Here is a 19,807-nt window from a genome sequence, read left to right as displayed (position 1 = left end):
GAAAAAGTGTTGGAATTCAAACCACTGCCTGGCAAGGGATCCAAAGGCTGTCCAGCTGTTTTGGTGATCTGGGATGTCACTGATAAGGAACAAGAGGGCGGGCATGGTGAGAATTAGAGGTTAATGTGCTCATTCCTTGTCTGCAAATGAGAAAGCCAGACCAGCTCATCATTCTGGCCATGAACTGACCTACTTCTAAGCCACCTTTTAGATCTAACACATTAGAATAAGACTGGGCTGAGAAAGCAGCTAACTACTCCTCTGACATCCTCGTCACTAGTCTGGCTTTCAGGGCCAACGTGGGAGTCAGAGAAGGATCTCTGTGAGTGGAACTTATTCAAGAGGCAATGGATATGTTAAATCAAACATACGGTTGAAAATTTGCACAGAATTAACTTATCCTCAAACAGCTTCCTATGTCTGCCTCCCAATTGCAAACCCCAACAAGAACAGTGGGCAGGCAACAACTATGGGATGCCAGCGTATCATCAGCGTTATAGACATAAGGGAGACAATGTCATCAGGACCAGTTCAGTGAAAACAACCTCAAAACCAAGCAACTGTTCAGCAAAAGCAAAAAGAAAAACAGTCTATATCACACAATTCCTGAGACATCCATTAGAAAAGGAAATCTATGGTCTGCAGTTACTGCAGAGTAAGGACAAGAGACACGAGAGTGGACAAAGATGAAACGCGATGCAGGTTAACATCCAAAACAAACACTTCTGACCTGTGATGACAGCTGTGTCTGTGTTACCACATGTGCGAGAGAAGCACGCCACTCAAGCCCTAGTGAGCATGGTGTTAAACTTTGAGAGGACATGTGTTAAAAAGCCAACATCACTGCACAGTAAGAATCAGGTTCCCTTAAAGGTGCTAGACATTCTACAGTGTATGGTGACGTAGCATTGCCAGATGAACTAGAGGAACAGAAAAGAGTCTTTTTGCACCTTCATTTATAAAACCCAGGTAATAGTTGGCTGCCCAGACATGCTCATCTTCCAAGTTTCTCTAGTCATTTGTGTGGGACCATTGTGTCCAGCCCATTCCCCAGGACCCACAGCATGAATCAAGGAGAACCACCGATGGGGGCTCATTTCATTCTCTAACAGGATGTCATCGGCTGACTAAGCACAACCAAAAGGCCATTTTGCTGAGCTGTGTCAGGTAAAGAGAGCCCACAAACTTCATGTTTGGCATGAAAATTTACAGTCTCAGCAGTGACCCGAGTGAAGGAATCGCTCAAACTGCACCTGACATCTGCGTCTAAAACACTTCTCCTCACACTTACCAATGAATGCCCCAAGTGAAGACACATTTTAGGATAGAGGCATCAGGGTCCTGAGGAAACAGTGACCGGGCCACGGGTCATACTTTACCACTTTGCTTGATAGCCCCTTTCAGGCCCTGGGCCTGTGCACACACATGTATGTGTGTAGGCATCAGGACAGAGCAGGATGTGTGCTTATGGAGAATCAGCTCCAGTGTCCCAGGGAAGTGACAGGGCCGTCCAAACTACAATGCCAGTGGGGACGTGAACTAGGACTTGCCAAACACCCTCCAGCTGACTTTGGTTTCACTTTTATAAGTGACATCTATGGACCTTATCTAGAAATGACAAGAGAATGTTACTATGGAATGCAGCCAGCTCAGTAGGCTCACTGCAATTCAAGTCTACAGCTATGAGGGGTAACAATAACATAGCGCACCAATTGCCAGATAGTGGATGATCATAAGCTATTTGGGCAGAAAAGACGTTATAATGGCATCCTGAAGGAATAAAGACTATTTGTGGATGAGGAGAGACAGCCACCAATTAATTGCATGAATAGGCAATAAAAAAAAAACAGAATGGCTCGATGCGAGCTAAAATAAAACCAAGAGAACAACTACAAACAGCACAAACTCATGAGATAATAATGACCAATAATTAGTGTGGAACAAATATAGGTTACACCCATCAACCTTTTTAGCCACATATATGAACATGTGTGAGAAATCGGAGGGCAGCATCTTTTAATGCAAAGACAATTTGGGGGTCAAAGTCTCAAAGGCTCAACTACAAAGTAAATTTTATACTGTCACAGAGATAAATCACATATTCTTATATTAAAATAATTTTCTATTATTTTTTAAATCCTTACCCAGCTAAAGTTATTTTTGCTGGCCCTTGAAGATTTGATCCTGAAGGAAAGGTGCTTCCATTAACTACAGATGATAAGGTGCCATTATCAAGCTGTTCAAAATGAAAGGCAAGAATTTTAAAAATTAAAATGTTTATTTTTAAGGAATGCCAATTGGTGAGCCTCTAGGTGAAAAGTATTCATTTTTCTGGAAGTTTACGTGATCACTCTCTTCCTTAACAATTACTTGGTTCCCTTTTAAGATTCCATGGGATGATTCTACTGACCCTGTGCTAGGATGGGTGTACTGGGCTGTTGGTCTAGCAACAACTCAAGTTAGGGTTTGAACCAATAGGTTTGAGGCAACGTGTTCTTAGTCAGAAAGTTCAACTTACTTGAACCACAAGAAAAATGAGTTACAGAAGCATAATTTGTTCATAGAAAATACCACACTCTATTTCTAATAGAATTAAGTCTGCCCCCTCCCCTACACAGAGTATTATTTATTTAATGCTTTGGCTATGACCTTGATAAGAGAAAAGTGGATGAAAATTTACTCTAGTCAATAGTCCAAAAATATGCATTGCAACCTCTATATTGGCAAGACTTTTTCAAATAGAAATTTTCCAATCCAAGGAACACTTTCATTTAATTCTCCCAAGTTCAGGGACAAATTATCCAGTTTTTACTTTACTTCTTCCTTGGGCATCACATTGCTCATTAGATCTGCAAACAGCAAGTACCCAAGGAGAAAATGGAAAAGTACAATTTATATTGGTTCCTTTCTTTTTTTATATGAGTATCTCTGATCAAAGGATTTGGGGAGTACAGTTAAAAAACTATTAGCTCAAAGCTTGCCTTTGAATTACTTGTTGATTTTAGTTATCCGCATCAGCCATTTTCTTCATAAACATAAATAGTTAAAGCCTGAGTGTATCTAAGAAGCATCTGCACAGACCCCAAATAGGTACTTATGCTTCTTGCTTTTCTTTTACCTTTTCCATGCCCTCCCCCAATTTCCCCTTCTATCAAGATTACCTGAGTGTCCTCATGGAGGCTGACATTATATAATACAGTTGGATCTCTCAGCAGAAATTTATAGAAAAGTTTCAGTCAATGATTTTTCACAAGAAAAAAAAGTGAATCTGTAAGAATGAATGCGATCTAAACACCTTTTCCTTTACTTGGGACAAAGTGACCAATGTGGGATCTTCCTTTTGCCTTACTGTGAAGCCATTTGCTTCCTTTGTTTTTAATATGACAAAGGACCCAAAGCTAAGCGTGTGATGGAGATGACAATTCAGCAGACGTCCTATCTTAGTATGCCACCTTAGCTTCACTTATTGAGACTTTTTCTCCCAAAGATCCAAAGAGATTTTTCCCACCCAATTTCATTTTGTGTGAATCACAAAAGTAGGAGCTCTGAAATCTGCCCACTCTTCTTTGCAGAAACAATTTTTATAAATTGATGTGGGGACATCCCTTTTCTCTGCATATAAAAAGGTGGAGGGAGTCCTGTGGAGAACTGCTTTTCTAGCCTGATTTTCACCCACACAGGAGAAACAAGTTAGTGGTAGGGAAATGATCACTGCATGCTGGATGTGTGACAGAGGAGAAGAAAGCCAGGAAGAGGCTTTGGGGAAGCAGCTTCAAGGGTTCAGAGGAAGGATCCCATGGCTTACAATGTCCCAGGAGGTATGACAAGCTTTGCTCTCCAGAACAAGTCTGGAGACACAAAAATGAATGAATTCTACTGGACGGGTCTGCAAAGGGAAGCAAGAGCCAGGGCTGGTGCAGCTGACGACTATTAGGCTGTTAGAGGTCCCAGAAGGGCATCCAAAGCTCCAGCACCCAGAATGAGTGGATGCTGGTGAGGAAAGGGGTTCCCTTAAGAAGCTGAACTGGAGAAAAGGTGAGGGACAAGGACTGGACCTAGGGTTTCCTTGGGAGCCAAGACTCCCAGGTGAGGAAACTCCTTCCACAATGTAGGTCAGTGCCTCTTCAGCACCCTAGCCTCTGAGAGCTCAAGAGACTTGCCCAAGGTCCTACAACCTGCATGTGTCCAAGGCATCCTCAGCCTGAAGTCAGCTTTCTCTCTATTGTGTCCTCCTTCCTCTCATACTGGAGAAAAGAGGTGAGTCAAGGAAGGGAGAGGATGACCTTTCCTGAGGTTCAGATGGGAGGGTGATGACAGCAGAAAGAGAAAGGACAAGACTCAACTTGTATTTCGCTTACATTAATCTTCATAATGTAAAGAACAAAATTAAAAGGCCATTTGGGAGTCAGAAGCCAAGCTGAGTAAGGGGACAGGAAGAGAGCACTCAGCTGCCCATAAGGAGCTCATATCAACAGTACCAAGCCCAGGACCCTGGAAGATTGCTAAACCACTGTTGGTGATCTTTCAAAGGTCTCAGAGAATGAGAATGGAATTAAAGAACTGGACGATGGCAAAGGCTGACCCAATGAAAATAAAAGTCTTCAAAAGACAGGCCACTGAGCTTAGCTTGACCAGTAAAATTCTGAGGTGATCCCCAGCTGCCACCTTTACCTGGGTTGGGAGGTTGCAAACCAAGAGAGCAGGGAGCAGATACCCTGGATCCCATCACTTTGGGAGCACTGAAAACCTGCAGGTCGACAAACTGGTCTATGAAAGCAGCAGAAAGACATAAAAAGACAAGTGGTCAGGTCAGACTCCCTGCTGTGTCCTCCCACGCCCAGAGGTGAGCAGAGCCCAACATTAACACAAAGTCCAATATCAAGAAATAGGTTGGAAGAATAATCAGAAAAAGAAAAAGAAAAAACAGACTGAAAACCAGAAAGAGCTACTTTGGCATCAGGGAAGTTCTAGACTCAAACACAGAAAAAGACAATGACTTGAAAGCATCAACAAGCAAAACTTCAAAGAAAAATGAAGATTGAACACAAGTCCAACAAGAATTCCTCGAAGAGCTTAAAAAAGGGATTTTTTTTTTTAAAGAGCCAAAAATGATTCTTAAAACCAAATGGATGGGGGCAGCTAGGTGGCACAGTGGATAAAGCACTGGTCCTGGATTCAGGAGGACCTGAACTCAGATTCTGCCTCGGTCACTTGACACTTATTAGCTCTGTGTGACCCTGGGCAAGTCACTTAATCTTAATTGCCCTGCCCCCCTACAAAAAAATCTTTAAAAAACCCATAGAACAAAACCAAATTGGAGCTATGGAAGAAAGAAATAAAAAGAGAATTATCAGTTTGGAAAATGAAGAAAATTACTGCTTGAATTCTTATCAGAATTGGTCAAATGGAAGCTAATGACCCCATGAGACATCAAGAGATAATAAAACAGAGTAGAAGGATTGAAAAAAATAGAAGTGTATAATATCATATAGAAAAAACAAATGACTTGGGAAACAGATTAAAGAGAGATAATTTGAAAATCACTGGACTACCTGAAAGCCATGAACAAGAAAGAGCCTAGATGTCATATTTCAAACAAACATAAATGAAAACTGTCCAGCTATCTTAGAGCCAGAAAGAAAAGGAGAAATTGAATGAGCCCAACAATTGCTTTCTGAAAGAAAATCCAAAGTGAAAATTCCCAGAAATATTATAGTCCAAATCCTGAGTTCCCAGGTCATGGAAAAAGTATTGCAAGTAGTCAGAAAGAAAGAATTCAAATACTAAGGAGCTTCAGTCAGGATCACACAAGACTTAGCAGCCAATATCTTATGGAAAGGGAAGGCTTAGAATATGATATTCCAGAAGGCTTATAACCAAGCAAAACTGAGCAGTATAATTCTACAGTGAAAAAAATGTTAAATGGTTAATGAAATAGAGGGCTTCCAAGCATTCTTTATTATTATTATTTTTTTTCTGGCAAGGCAATTGGGGTTAAGTGACTTGCCCAGGGTCACACAGCCAGTAAGTGTTAAGTGTCTGAGGCCGGATTTGAACCCAGGTACTCCTGAATCCAGGGCTGGTGCTTTATCCACTGCACCACCAAGCCACCCCCTAAGCATTCTTGAAGAAAAGGCTAGAGATGGGTAGAAAATATGGCTTTTAAACACACAACTCAAAAGAAGCATAAAAAGATAAACATGAGAAATCATAAGGGACTAAACAAAGTTAAACTATTTACATTCTTATATGGAGAGAGGATACATGCAACCTCTCAGAACTTTATTATAGCTAACAGTCTTAGAGTCTAATTAGACAGAGGGCCCAGATGTGATTCTATGATATCTGGATGTTCTCAAAAGAAGAGTGGAAAGGTGGGGAAGAAGGATGCATAGGGAGGGGAGAAAGGAAGAGGAAGAATGGGGTAAATTATCTCACATAAATGAGGTGTGTAAGAAAGAGTTTATGGAGGAATGTGGGGGAGAGGGAGATACTTGCTCCTCACTCTCATCTGAACTATTTAAAGGCGGGAAGAATACACATACACACAGGTACAGGAATTAATTTTACCAACAGGGAAAAGGGGTTAAGAGAAAAAGGGGTGGGAAATAAGATGGAGTGTAGATTAAAGGAGATAGTGGTCAGAAACAAAAGAGACTCTTAAAGAGGGGGAAAAGAGAAGGAAAAGTATAAGAGAATAGGATGGAGGGAAATACAAAATTAGCAGTCATAACTGGGAATATGAAAGGGATGAAATCACCTATAAAGTGGCTTAGAAACCAGAATCCTACAAGATATTGTTTACAAAGAACACACTTGAGGGGCAGCTAGGTGGAGCAGTGGATAGAGCATTGGCCCTGGAGTCAGGAGTACCTGAGTTCAAATCTGGCCTCAGACACTTAACACTTACTAGCTGTGTGACCCTGGGCAAGTCACTTAACCCCAATTGCCTCACAAAAAACAAAAACAAAACAACAACAACAACAAAAAAGAACACACTTGAAATAGGAAGATACACATAGACTTAAAATAACAGGTTGGAGCAGAATCTATTATGCTTCAGCTAAAGTAAAAAAAGGCAGGGGTGGAAATCATGATCTCAGGCAGAACAAAAGCCAATATAGATATAATTGAAAGATATTAATAGGAAAGCTACATTTTGCTATAAAAGGTACTGCAAACAATGAATTAACATCAATAATGAATTTATATGCACCAAATGGCATAGCATCTAAATTTTTAAAGGAAAAGTTAAATGAATTACAGAAGAAAATATATAATAAAACAATATTAATGAGAGACCTCCATTCATCCCCTCTAAGGCTCAGATAAATTTAACTATAAAATAAAAAGAAAGAAGTTAAGGAGATTAATAGAATTTTAGAACATTCAGATGACAGACCTCTGGAGAATACCTAAGGGGAAGAAAAAGGAGTATGCCTATTTCTCAGCTATGAATGGCCCATTCAGAAAAACAGACCATGCATTAGATACCAAGAACCTCACAAACAAGCCTAGAAAAGCAAAACTAGTCAATGCATCTTTTTTGATGTGCAGATTAAAAACTAATTGGAAACTAAATAACTTAAACCTAAAGAATAGGTTGGGGGGCAGCTAGGTGGCACAGTAGATAGAGTACTGGCCCTGGATTCAGAAGCATCTGAGTTCAAATCCAGTCTCAGATACTTAGTAGCTGTGTTAAGCAAATCACTTAACCCTCATTACCAACCCTCCCCCCCCAAAAAAAAAGAATAGGTGGGTCAAAACAATCACTATCTTTACTAATAACAAGGACAATGAGACAACATACCAAAATTTGTGGGCTGGAGACAAAGCAGGACTCATAGGAAAATTTACATCTCTAAATGCTTACATTAGTAAAAGAAAGAACAGATCAATGTATTGGACATGAAACCAAAAATACCAGAAGACCAACAAATTAAGAATTCTCAATTAAATACCAAAATAGAAATTCTGAAAAGCAAAGGGAAGATTAGCAAAACTGCAAGTTTTTACAGAATCCATTGAACTATTAATAAAATTGGGAGGCAGGTTTTAAAAACAGCAGCAACATCTACAACCACAACAATAAAATAGACAAGCCAATGGCTAATTCAGTTTTACAAAAAGAAAGAAGTAAATCAAATGACCAGTATACGGAATGAAAAAGGTAACTTCCCAGCCAATGAAGAAGAAATCAAAACAATTATTAGGAGCAATTCTGCCCAAGTACATGCCAATTAACCTGACAATCTTAATGAAATGGATAAATATTTACAAAAATATAAATTACCCAGATTATTATAACCTGAAATAGAATACTTAAATAGCCCTATCTTAGAAAAAGAAATTGAACAAGTCATAAATGAATCTCCAAAGGAAAAAGTCTTGAAAGGTCAGATGGATTCACAAGTGAATTCTACAAAACATTTAAAGTACGATTAACTCTAATACTACATGAACTTAAAAAAAAAAAAAGCAAAGGAGTTGTACCAAATTTCTTCTGATAAAAATATGGTCATAACATTTAAACTGGGGAGTCAAAACAGAAAAAGAAAATTATAGACCAATTTTTCCAATGAATATTGATGCAGAAATTTTTTAATACAATACTAGCAATGGGATTACAGCAATATATGTCACAAGATCATACACTATGACCAGGCAGGGTTTACAGAGGGAATTACAGTTGGTTCAATGTTAAGAAAACCATAAGCATAACTGACTCTACTAGTAACAAAACAACAAAATCATTGGATTATTTCGATAGAAAAAGTTTTTGACAACACATAATACCCATTCCAGTTAAAAACCCTTGAAAGCACAGGAATAAATGGAGCTTTCCTTAAAATAAGCAGTGTCTATTTGAAACCAAGACCAAGCATTATTTGTAAAAAGGAAAAGATACAAGTCTTTTGTGTGTGTGTGTGTGTGTGTGTGTGTGTGTGCACACGCACGCGCGCAGGGCAATGAGGGTTAAGTGACTTGCCCAGGGTCACACAGCTAGTGAGTGTCAAGTGTCTGGGGCTGGATTTGAACTCAGGTCCTCCTGAATCCAGGGCCGGTGCTTTATCCACTGTGCCATCTAGCTGCCCCCGATACAAGTCTTTCTAATAAGATCAGGGGTGAAGCAAGGATGTCCATTATCACCATTACTAGTCAATATTATACCAAAAAAGTTAGTTATAGTAAGAAGAAAAGAAAAAAACAGATTAAAAGAATAAATATAGGAAACAAAATGATTGCTTTTTGTAGATAAGATTTTTTACTTAGAGAATCCTAAAAAGTCAACTAAAAAAAATGGAAACAACAAACAACTTAGAAAATTTGCAGCATATAAAATAAAGCCCCACAAGTCATTAGCATTCCTGTATATTACCAACAAAACACAACAGGAAGAGACAGAAAAAGAAATTCCATTTAAAATAACTACAGACAGTATAAAATACTTGGGAATCTACCTGTCAAGACACAAACAAGAATTCTATGAAAACAATTACAAAACATTCTTCACACAAATAAAAACACACCTAATAATTGGAGGGCAAAATGAATATAATAAAAATAACAATAGCATCTAAATTAATTTACTTATTCAGTGTCATATCAATTAAACTACTGAAGGGCTTAAAAGAATAATAACAATTCATCCAGAGAAACAAAAAGTCAAGAATACCAGAGGAATCGATGCAAAAAATGGTCAAGAATATCAAGGGCATCAGTGAAAAAAAATGGGAAGGAAAGGAGCCTGGGAATAGCAGATCTCAAACTATACAACAAAGGTGTAATCAAAACAATTAGATACAGGGGCAGCTAGGTGGCACAGTGGATGAAGCACTGACCCTGGATTCAGGAGGACCTGGGTTCAGATCCAGCCTCAGACACTTGACACTTGCTGGCTGTGTGGCCCTGGGCAGGTCACTTGACCCTTGATGCCCCGCCAAAAAAAAAAAAAAAAAAGAAGAAGAAGAGAATAATAAAAAACAAAATTTTTTTTAAAAAAACAACAATTAGATATGGGGTTAGAGCAGCTGGTCAGTGGAACAGATAAGGTGCACAATATATACAAGTCAAATGAGCACAATAATCAATCCAGTGCTTGATAAACCCAAAAGATCCCAGCTACTGGAGCAAGAACTCACTCTTAAATAAAAACTATTGGGAAAACTGGAAAGTAGTTTGGCAGAAACTAGGTTATAGACCAGCATCTCACACTGCATACCAAGAGAAACTCCAAATGGGTATATGATTTAGACGAGAAGGGTGATGTCATAAGAAAAATGACAGCATAGAAGAAATTATCTGTCAGATCTACTATGATGGGGAAGACATCATGACCTAACTTAGAGGTAAAATGGATAATTTTGATTACATAAAACTTGAAAGTTTTTGCACAAACAAAACCAATGTAGCTAAAATTAAAAGGAAAGCAGAAAACTGGGGGGCAGGGAATCTTTGTAGCACATTTATCTGATAAAGGTCTCATTTCTAAAAAAATATGGGGTATTGAGCAAAATTTACAAGAAAAAGAGGCATTCCCCAAATGATAAATGTGCAAAGGATATGATTAGGCAGTTTTCAGAGGAAGAAATCCAAGCTGTCAATAGCCAAAAAAAAAAAAAAGTCTAAATCACTAGCAATTAGCAAAATGCAAATGAAAACAACTCCAAGTTATTACCTCACACCCATCAGATTGGCTACAATGACAAAAATGGGAAATTTCTAGAGGGGATGTGGGAAAATAGGTATACTAATGTACTGCTGCGGCAGCTAGGTGGTATAGTAGATAGAGTGCTAGGCCTAGAATCAGTAAGATCTGAGTTCAAATCCAGCATCACACACTTACTAGCAGTGTGACATTGGGAAAGCCACTTGACCTGTCTTCCTCAGTTTCCTTAACAAAGTTCCGACTTAGCCACCTCCACAGTATAAAGGGGTCTTTTCTTCCTTTCACTTCTCAATATGACCCCTCTCCCTTGCCCTGGGGCAATCCTGGAAACAGGTTACAGAGAGCTTTCTTGTAGACCCTTAGTGACTGTCACCCTCAAGTGAGTAGGGCCAGAAAAAGTCATGGCCCTGCCAAGGGAGACATTATCCAATGTCTATCGCCCAGCAAAGGGTCCTAGCATCTCCCCACCCCTTTCCAACACAGACAGGGCCAGAGGATTACAGAATCCTTGGGGTGGAAGCCACCACTCAGTCCAGCCTGTCTCTCCAAGTAAGAGTCACTTTAGTCTCGTAGTCCAGACTCTTAGTCTGGCCAGGGACAGCCAATGGATAAACCAATTTCCTTCCTTCTTTTGTGTGGAGCTCAAAGCATTCTCCTATCACGTCCAGTTCTGGGCCCACCCACTCCCTGATGGGCTGAGATGCTCACACTACCCAAGCGCAGCCAGCCTGACCAGCCCCCTCCACCCAACCACTGGTCTGACTGAGGTGCCTGTGGAGCCCCCCAGAGGCCAGGGCGTTGTCCTTGACATTGTCCTGATTTGAGGCTTTATCGAGGAGAACCCACCATCCAGACCATCACCAAAGTGGTCATCTAACATCTGGGCTCTGTGTGGTCTCTGTGAGAATCAGACCCAAGTCTTGCCGCTGCTGATAGGCCTGGCTTATGTTTTAAAATAGCTGAAGGACTTCTTTAACTACCCATTTTACAGAGAAGAGGTGAAATGACTGGTTCCTGGTCACGAGGCCAGGAAGGATCAGAGCGATATTTCTCCCACCTCAGGGCCACTGCTCTGGTGGCCTGAGATGGGGAACAAAGGACAGTGAATCCTTATTACACACAAATGACACCAACACAGCCTGGCTTCCCTTATGTTGTTCTGTGCCCACTTCTTCCTTTGTCCACATCCCACCCATCCATCAAGACCCAACTCCTCCTCTTCCTTCGCCTCTTTCCCTTCTCCCCCCAGGGCTTGGTTTCCCCCCCTTTTCCGGATAATATTCCTTGACTGATTATTGAAATGCCTACTAGTTTCCCAGACTTTCTCACACCACTACAAAGACTATTCACTCAGTATTAGTTTTAGCTCGATTGTAAGGGCTTCAAAAGGCCACTTCGTGTCTTATTTGTTTGCATTTTCCATGATATTTAACACACAGCAAACATTTGGTAAATGTTTGCTTGCTGAAAATAGAGGAATAATGTTTTCATCCAGATGATTTCAATAGCAACAGTCTGGGTTTAGAGACAGCAATGCCTGGCTTTTTGAAAAACATAAAATAAAGCAGTGACTCACTTGTTGTGTGATAAGATTTAATTTAGCTGGGACTGGCAGAAATCTTCCAACTAAGGTAGTCAAAGGTTTAGGCACATCTGCAAGAAAAACATAATTCAAATTAATTGACAGCATATAAAATTCATCTTCTATTTATCACTTGAAGAATGAAAACATGTGATCCACTGCTGGGGATGTATCATAATGTTGCTTAATCAAAGCCTATCTTAATCTTATTATCTTCTCTTTGACTTGCAAAACTTCCTGAGACAACAGGTTTCAGACCAGGTTGGTGAGCAGCTGCCCCGGAACTCCATGAGGCATCCCCGGTCCAAACTCCCAGGAAAAAGTCTGGCTGCTTTCTTCCACCTTCCCTTCTCCCATCCCCTGCATCTCCCATCTCCCGTACCAAATCATCACTGGATCCCAGGGTTCACCAAATGGGATGTATTTCCTCTCTAATGATGCCCCATGGACCCAGATTATGGCATGATCACAGGCCACAACAAATGTCAGACAAAACTGAATTTCCCAGCTTCCTCCTCTGTGACTCCAGGGGATGGACACTGGTTGGGCTTGGTCAGCAAACCCAAAGGAGCCAGAATGGCTGCCTCATTATACTGCAGTATTGGGATATGGAAGCCTGAACCAGAAGCCCAGAGAGCTGACAAGGAGGTGACTGGGCATTCCTTCATCGTCCCTGTATGTTTTCTCTTTGGGTCTCATCTGTTCTGATCAAGTGCAAGATGCACTGTCCTTAGTGGGAGGGATGGAGATATTGGGCCTTAGGAGATGGGAGCAGTCTGGGCCCAAAGCAGCCCATTAAAACTGTCGACAGACAGGGAAACTTTGTCAGTGAAGGCCAAGGAAGGGAGCACTTGGCCTCATAAAGTGTTCTATTTCCTACCTAGATCTGAAATTGTGCTAGGTTTTGTGTGCGATCACTCAGAAACCTCAATCGGTTTCTCACAATACTTTGCGTCATGATCACAAACCAGCGAGAGAGCCACTGTCCTTATCATTGTGCTGGTGAAGCCAGGCAAGGTCTTTTAAGAGACCAGACCTCTGGGGCTGCAGAATTTAAAAACGGCTTCTGGTACAGAGAGTATGGAATCACGAAGAACATTTCTTAGCATCGTGACTGTGTTCCCATTGACCAAACTTAATGGGTTAGACCAACCCCAGAAGATTCTATGTGCTCACTTAATCTCAGCAGGTCTTCTGGCACACAATTAAGAATGGATATAGAGAGAAACAAAATAAAGGTTACAGAGAGACAGACGCGCGAGCGCCACCTATCTGCACCCAAAAGGCACGCGCCCGTGGTCCTGGGTGAAGGGAGGGTTTTCTTCTCGTCTTTGTCCTCAGTAAGCCCCACTTTCTCAGTCTCCCCGATGAACTGCTTGCTACCCAATCCCTGCCCTCCCTCCTTGGCGCGCTCCCCCCCCAGTCAAACCTGCTCGCTCACCCAAATGTACAGATAGAAGCTAAACAAAGCACAATCTCTCCACTGGTTCGGTACCTGGTTCTTGGCACTGAGGAACCAAACGGACGGCTTGGAGCTCCCTCGTGCCCGCACCGTTTATGCGCAGCATTTGTGTGCTCCCCTTCAACTGACATATTACCTGAGAGAAAAAAGAAATCACACCACATGGTAAAAGGGTGATTACAATGACATGGGCACTTAAAGGGAGTATCATATATCATGTAAAGGGTGAACACCATGGGTGTGCATGTAAAAGCCTTCCAGAATTCTCTAAGTCTCTGAGAATTTGGAGCCTCCAGAAAAAATGGTAGAAAAATTAATGTTCTTTATAAGCCCCACTCCCTGTTTCTACTCTCTGAGGTTGCAGTCCAGTAAACCGCCCTTTCCTGTACCTGGGTGGTGAGGGAGGGGCAGCCAGTAACAAACTCTCCCTGCCCAGGCTCTCTGGAAACCTGTGGATGGCTGGGTTCTCTCTAAGGGTTTCTGATAGTCTGATCTTCAAGTGAAAAATAAGACTAGATATTCACTGCAATGCATAGCTAGATGGTGGATAGAGCACCAGACCTGGAGTCAGGAAGACTCATTTACCTGAGTTCAAATCCTGCCTCAGACATTTCCTGGCTATGTGACCCTGGACAAGTCTCTTAACCCTGTGTGCCTCAGTTTCCTCATCTGTAAAATGGGCTGGAGAAAGACAAGGCCGAGCCCTCCAGGATCTCTGCCGCAAAAACCCCAACAGGCCACAAAGAATTGGACATAAGTGAAAAATGACTGAACTGGACCTGTTACAACGTCATGCAGCACAATGGCTGGTTTTACCAGAACATCTTACTCTGCCCATCCACTTTCAAAACACTTTCTCGGGGCAGCTAGGTGGCGCAGTGGATAGAGCACCAGCCCTGGATTCAGGAGGACCTGAGTTCAAATGCAGCCTCAGACACTTGACACTTACTAGCTGTGTGACCCTGGACAAGTCACTTAACCCCAATTGCCTCACCAAAAAAACAAGCAAACAAACCCCATACTTTATCGCTGTCCCCCCACCCTCACAAGTGTCTCTCTCACACACTGTTCTGGGCCCACTGGCATTGTCCTGTCTTCCAGAATGCCTAACTCAGAATCCAGCACTTGATGAGTTGAGTCAAACTGGAGTGGAGGGGAAGGCTCCGGGTCCCACCTCTCCTCAGGGCCTGCACGGGGCCTTCAGTGGGGCTGGCTCTCTGGGACCCATTTCTGCCCTCCAGGAAAGACCAAAAGCAAGAGTTAGGAAGGACAGGGCTGCAGGACAAGGCAGGAGCCAGTCTGTGGAAGCCGAGCCCGGCCCTGCCCACTGCAAACAAGCGCTAAGTGCTGCTGTCACATCAGTATGGCAGGAGGTGAGAATTTGCAATTGGATTCTGATGCTTCCTCCCTCCCTCCTGCCTATACAGCGGCCTACAATTTTAGGGCCGCACACAACAAACCTCTCATCTTCCTTCCAGATAGTCCCCCGTTTTCTGGGCGCTCTTAGCTTGTGTGGACTAGATGGGGTGGCTGGGATCCTGGGAAGGCAGCTCCAACATCTGTAGCCCAAAATGGGACTCCGGGAAAACCATGAAGTGCTGTGAGTGGCTCCGCAGAGTTAAGCTAAGCATGGTAAGTCTACACTGTGCTTTAGAGCCTGTCTTTTGCTGAGAGCCAGGGATTGTGGTCCTTGCAGTAAGGTCGTGCAGTGGCAAAGCCTAGACTTGGAGCCGGAAAGACCTGAGTGCAAGTCTGACCACAGGCAGACACTAACTGTGGGACCCTGGGCGAGTCACTTAACTTCTGCCTGCCTCAGATAGTAATGGCACCTGCTTCACTGGGTTCTTGTGAGGATCAAATGAGATATTTGAAAGGTGCTTAGTATGGTGCGTGGCACATAGTAGGTGCCTGTTCCCTTCCCTTAGTGTGGAACTAGCGTAAGAAAGGTGACTTTGGACTTGGATCTGGGTGACTTTCCCTGGGATCCCTCCTTCCTTGGCTCCCACCATACCTGATGGTCATTCTGCCAAATGGGCCGAAAGGAGGACCCATAAGTAGGCTCTTTGTTGTTACACTTGCTCTGACTGTCATTACTTCATGGCCACCCAGCTCAGTTCAGAGTCTGTTCCCAAGATTGCTCCTTTCCCCACCTCCCTGGCCCAGGGTCCGGCTTTGTGATCCTGGCCCTGCTCACTCTTGGCTAAGTCCGCATCCAGGACCTGACTGTCCTTCACATTCCATACGGAGATCAGCCAGGTCCAACCCAAGAGCTCAATGGATTAGAGTAAAAGTGGCATGGCTGGGACTGAGGAAGAATGTCAGCTAAACGGGACAGCCGACACCAGGGAAAGAGGCAAATGGCAACCCCCAGAACGTATGATCGCACGACTCAGAATTTTTCAGCCTCCACCAATGGCCCTTTTCTAGGCTCTTTGGCGTTCCTTACCATCTGGTTCGACTCCTTCTTATGTGAACAGCTGGAATTCTCCATTGGCTCTTGCGAGGGGGGGAACTTGCAGCAGCCCTCCTGCGCATGTGCATTCTGAAAAACAGTCTCCTCCTGGCTGTTTGCTGTGATGGTCCCAACTGCTTCCCTTATCTCCACCTAAGAAAAGCAGACACTTCAGAACCGGAGTTTTGGACCTTGACCTCGACGGGGATGAAGGGCTGGAAAAAAGGGTTGGAAACTCAAACTATACATCTTTTTTTTTTTTTTCGTGGGGCAATGGGGGTTAAGTGACTTGCCCTGGGTCACACAGCTAATAAGTGTCAAGTGGCTGAGGCCGGATTTGAACTCAGGTCCTCCTGAATCCAGGGCCAATGCTTTATTCACTGCGCCACCTAGCTGTCCCCTATATGTCTTTTAAAAAGCACACATGTTAAGCCGACCTGGTCCTCAGCCTTTCTTCAGTGGTGGTCTTCTCTGGCAGGAGTTGTCACATCCTCAGCTAGCCCCTGTCACTGGGATTATATGGAGTGAACCATAATGTAATAAGATTCATGGGACATTTGGGGCCCACCCAGGGGGGCTCTGTGGTTGGGATGAAGCTCCTTTGAGCTGCTTTAGTGACCCCAGCTTCCTGGAAGGGACCTCTCCCTAATTATGCTTGGAAGGTTCCTTGTGGCTCTAGTCAGGTTCAAGGCCATTGCTTGTAAGCCAATACTATGTACAGTAGATGAATAACACAGAGAAAGGGCCTGTTTGGCCCAGGAAGCAGCCCCAGGCTTGTGGCTGGGCTACTGTGACCAAGGAAAACACGACTGCTTTCCCCTCCACCTAAGCTCCGAACCAGCTGAGGGAAGCTCACTGATGAACATGTGAATAAATGAGAAAGCATTTATTCACGTGTTCACCGCATGCCAGGCATCAAGCTCTGTGCTGGAGATTCAAGCTCAAGGGTCCCCATCGTCAGGAAGCTGACACTCAGCCAGAGGTTCTTCACTTCCGTTGTGTCAAGGCTCCCTTTGGCAGCTGGGCCGAGCCTGCAGACCCATCTCAGAATCATGTTGTTAAATGCATAAAATATATACAATGACAAAGGTGACCAATCACACTGAACTACAGTGAACAAAATATTTATTTTTAAAAAGTTCACTGGGACAGCTAGGTGGCACAGTGGATAGAGCATGGCCCTGGATTCAGGAGGACCTGAGTTCAAATCCGGCCTCAGACACTTGACACTTACTAGCAGTGTGACCCTGGGCAAGTCACTTAACCCCAATTGCCTCACCAAAAATAAAGTTCACAGACTCCAGGTTAAAGCCCCCTATAACATGGGAAAACCACATTCCCTGGAGAGTGGAAGTCAGAGAGGGGCCCTTAAATGACAGTTACTTAATAAACCTGTTGACTGGCCATCTGCATTTCAATGTTATTGCCCTCATAGGCAGTTGTGTCTCCCACAAGTGGTTGGAGAGCTCCTTCAATTCAAATAAGCCCATATTCTGTTATTGGGGAAAGAGGGGCAGAGGTGTCTGTCTGCCACATCTACCCACTGCTGACCCCTTCAGTCAGCCAGATGTGCATCTGAAATAAAGGCTGCCTCAAATTCTCTTGTGTAATAAAAGTGGAACAATTTACAGAAGTAGGTTACTCTTGAAAGAAACATGTCACAATGAAAGCTGGGCATGAACGAGGCAGAGAGCACGTAAGTTTATAATGAAAGGATTATATAAATCACAGACATCTCTCTACAGAGATATATATCTACAGAGATGGACAGATATATGGATGGACAGATGGATGGATAGAAATGTGTGGCTGGACAAACATATTTCACTCTGAGGTGCAGATGATGCTAGATTCTCAAATGCTCTGCCAGCAGAGTGCAAATCTTAGGCATGTCCTAGTAAAGTGGTGTGATAAAAGAATTTTTCTGAATTTGTTTTATGACCATCACTTCCTTAAGACAACCAGTTCCATGACAAGCTGGAGTTTGCAGAATTTCACTGATGTCAAATTTCCGTTTCAGTGATAACTGGTTAGTGGTAAGAATTTCTGGCTCAGCTTTATTACTTTAGTATTTATCAGCTTTATGATTTCCTTAAGACAAGCATGTCAAGTAACCAGGTATGGCTCCAGTATTAACGATTAGCCTCAAAGACCAGCTTTATCCCTGGTGTTTAGTGACTAATTGATTTTTTTACCTGATGCAGATCTTTCCCTTCTCCTGTTTTTTGACGTGCAGATCTTTAACTCCTACCCTCTATAAAATGCCATTGTATCCATGCTGCCTTGTATAAGGCTGCCAACCAAGCTACTGGGGCTCACTGTCTATGTTGCATTTTGTTGTTTAGTCATATCAGTCACATCTGACTTTGTGACCCCATTTCAGGTTTTCTTGGCAAAGATACTGGAGAGGTTTGCCATTTCCTTCTCCAGCTCATTTTACAGATGAGGAACTGAGGCAAGCAAGGTGAAGTGATTTGCTCAGGGTCACACAGCTAGTAAGGGTCTGAGGTTGGGTTTCAACTCAGAAAGATGAGTGTATTGCTTACTCCAGGGCTGGTGCTCTATTCACCATGGTGCCACCTAGCTGCCCATCTATGCTCCAAGAATATAATAAATCAGGTATTAAAATGTCTCTGCATCATGCTAAGTATGTCAGTCACCTGAAGTCTGGTCTCCCCAAAGTTGCAGAAGTTTGGCACCACCAGAATGATCACAGAGGTGCTTCCTGAAGGGGTCAGGCTGAGCTTGGGTAGAGCAGAGTCCCAGGAAACAGGGCAGGTCCAGGTGAACATCTAACCTGACATCTTCAAGCTAAACTCCATTCATTTTCTGGGAAGCTCAGTCTGCTTAGCTGTAGCAGGAATCCAAGTAAAGAAAACACTAGCCCTTTGATGAAGATATCAGCAGCAGTGAATGTCCACAGCAGCAATTAGTCATAAAATTTATTAATTACTATTCCATCTTTATTTCTTGCAAAAGACAGTCATTTGTGAATTCAAGCAAATAGCAAGAGATGAGACATTCACTGAGACTGAATCCCTGATACGAATTACAAGACATATAAAATTCAAATTGGGCACTTAGGAAGGAAAGCAATGATCTCTCTGAAACAATTTTGAATTTGTGAAGAAAAAGTCATGCCAGACTAAACTAATTTCTTGATTTTGATAGGGTTACTCTCCTGGTTAAGAGAATGCTGTAGACAGTCACCAAATGAAATTAAAGCCAACAGGCATGTATTAAGTAGCTATTTGCAAGGCATTTTGCTCAAGACGTGGTCTTTAGGTTTCAACTAAGCATTTGGCCGGGTCTCTCATTCTGGAAATCCTCAGGGCCTGGAGGATGGTGCTGTCAGAGATGGCCAAGCAAGTTGTCCCAGACAACACTGATCAATGGAAGGATGGCAACCCAGGCCACTGGTGGTCTGCTTCTGGGCTCAGGGCTTGGCCCTGTGCTAGTCAACATTTTTATCAGTGAGGTAGATGAAATCACAAAGAGTTTGCTTATCAAACCTGTGGGTGACAAAAAGACAGGTGATAATAACAATATTGGGTGGACCAAGATCCACAAAGTCACAGGTTGGTGCAATGGGGCCAAGTCCAACAAAATGCTATGTAATGGCAATAAATGTCAACCCTGCCT

The 19,807-nt window shown here is 42.7% G+C and overlaps 1 protein-coding gene across 1 annotated transcript in view; it reads right to left on the bottom strand.

Annotated features, from left to right (window-relative positions):
* Window positions 1-19,807, bottom strand: part of TESMIN (testis expressed metallothionein like protein) — a 46,712-nt gene that overhangs the window by 19,515 nt on the left and 7,390 nt on the right. Inside the window, exons 3-6 of the mRNA XM_043972052.1 lie at window positions 16,160-16,318; window positions 13,747-13,849; window positions 12,246-12,322; window positions 2,145-2,236 (exon numbers count right to left, since the gene is read on the bottom strand). Of these exons, the coding sequence (XP_043827987.1) occupies window positions 2,145-2,236; window positions 12,246-12,322; window positions 13,747-13,849; window positions 16,160-16,318 (431 nt within the window). The remainder of the gene's footprint in view (window positions 1-2,144; window positions 2,237-12,245; window positions 12,323-13,746; window positions 13,850-16,159; window positions 16,319-19,807) is intronic.

Source organism: Dromiciops gliroides, chromosome 6 (assembly GCF_019393635.1).
Source record: "Dromiciops gliroides isolate mDroGli1 chromosome 6, mDroGli1.pri, whole genome shotgun sequence".
NCBI classification, from domain to species: Eukaryota; Metazoa; Chordata; class Mammalia; order Microbiotheria; family Microbiotheriidae; genus Dromiciops; species Dromiciops gliroides.
This window is presented reverse-complemented; position numbering and strand designations above follow the sequence as displayed.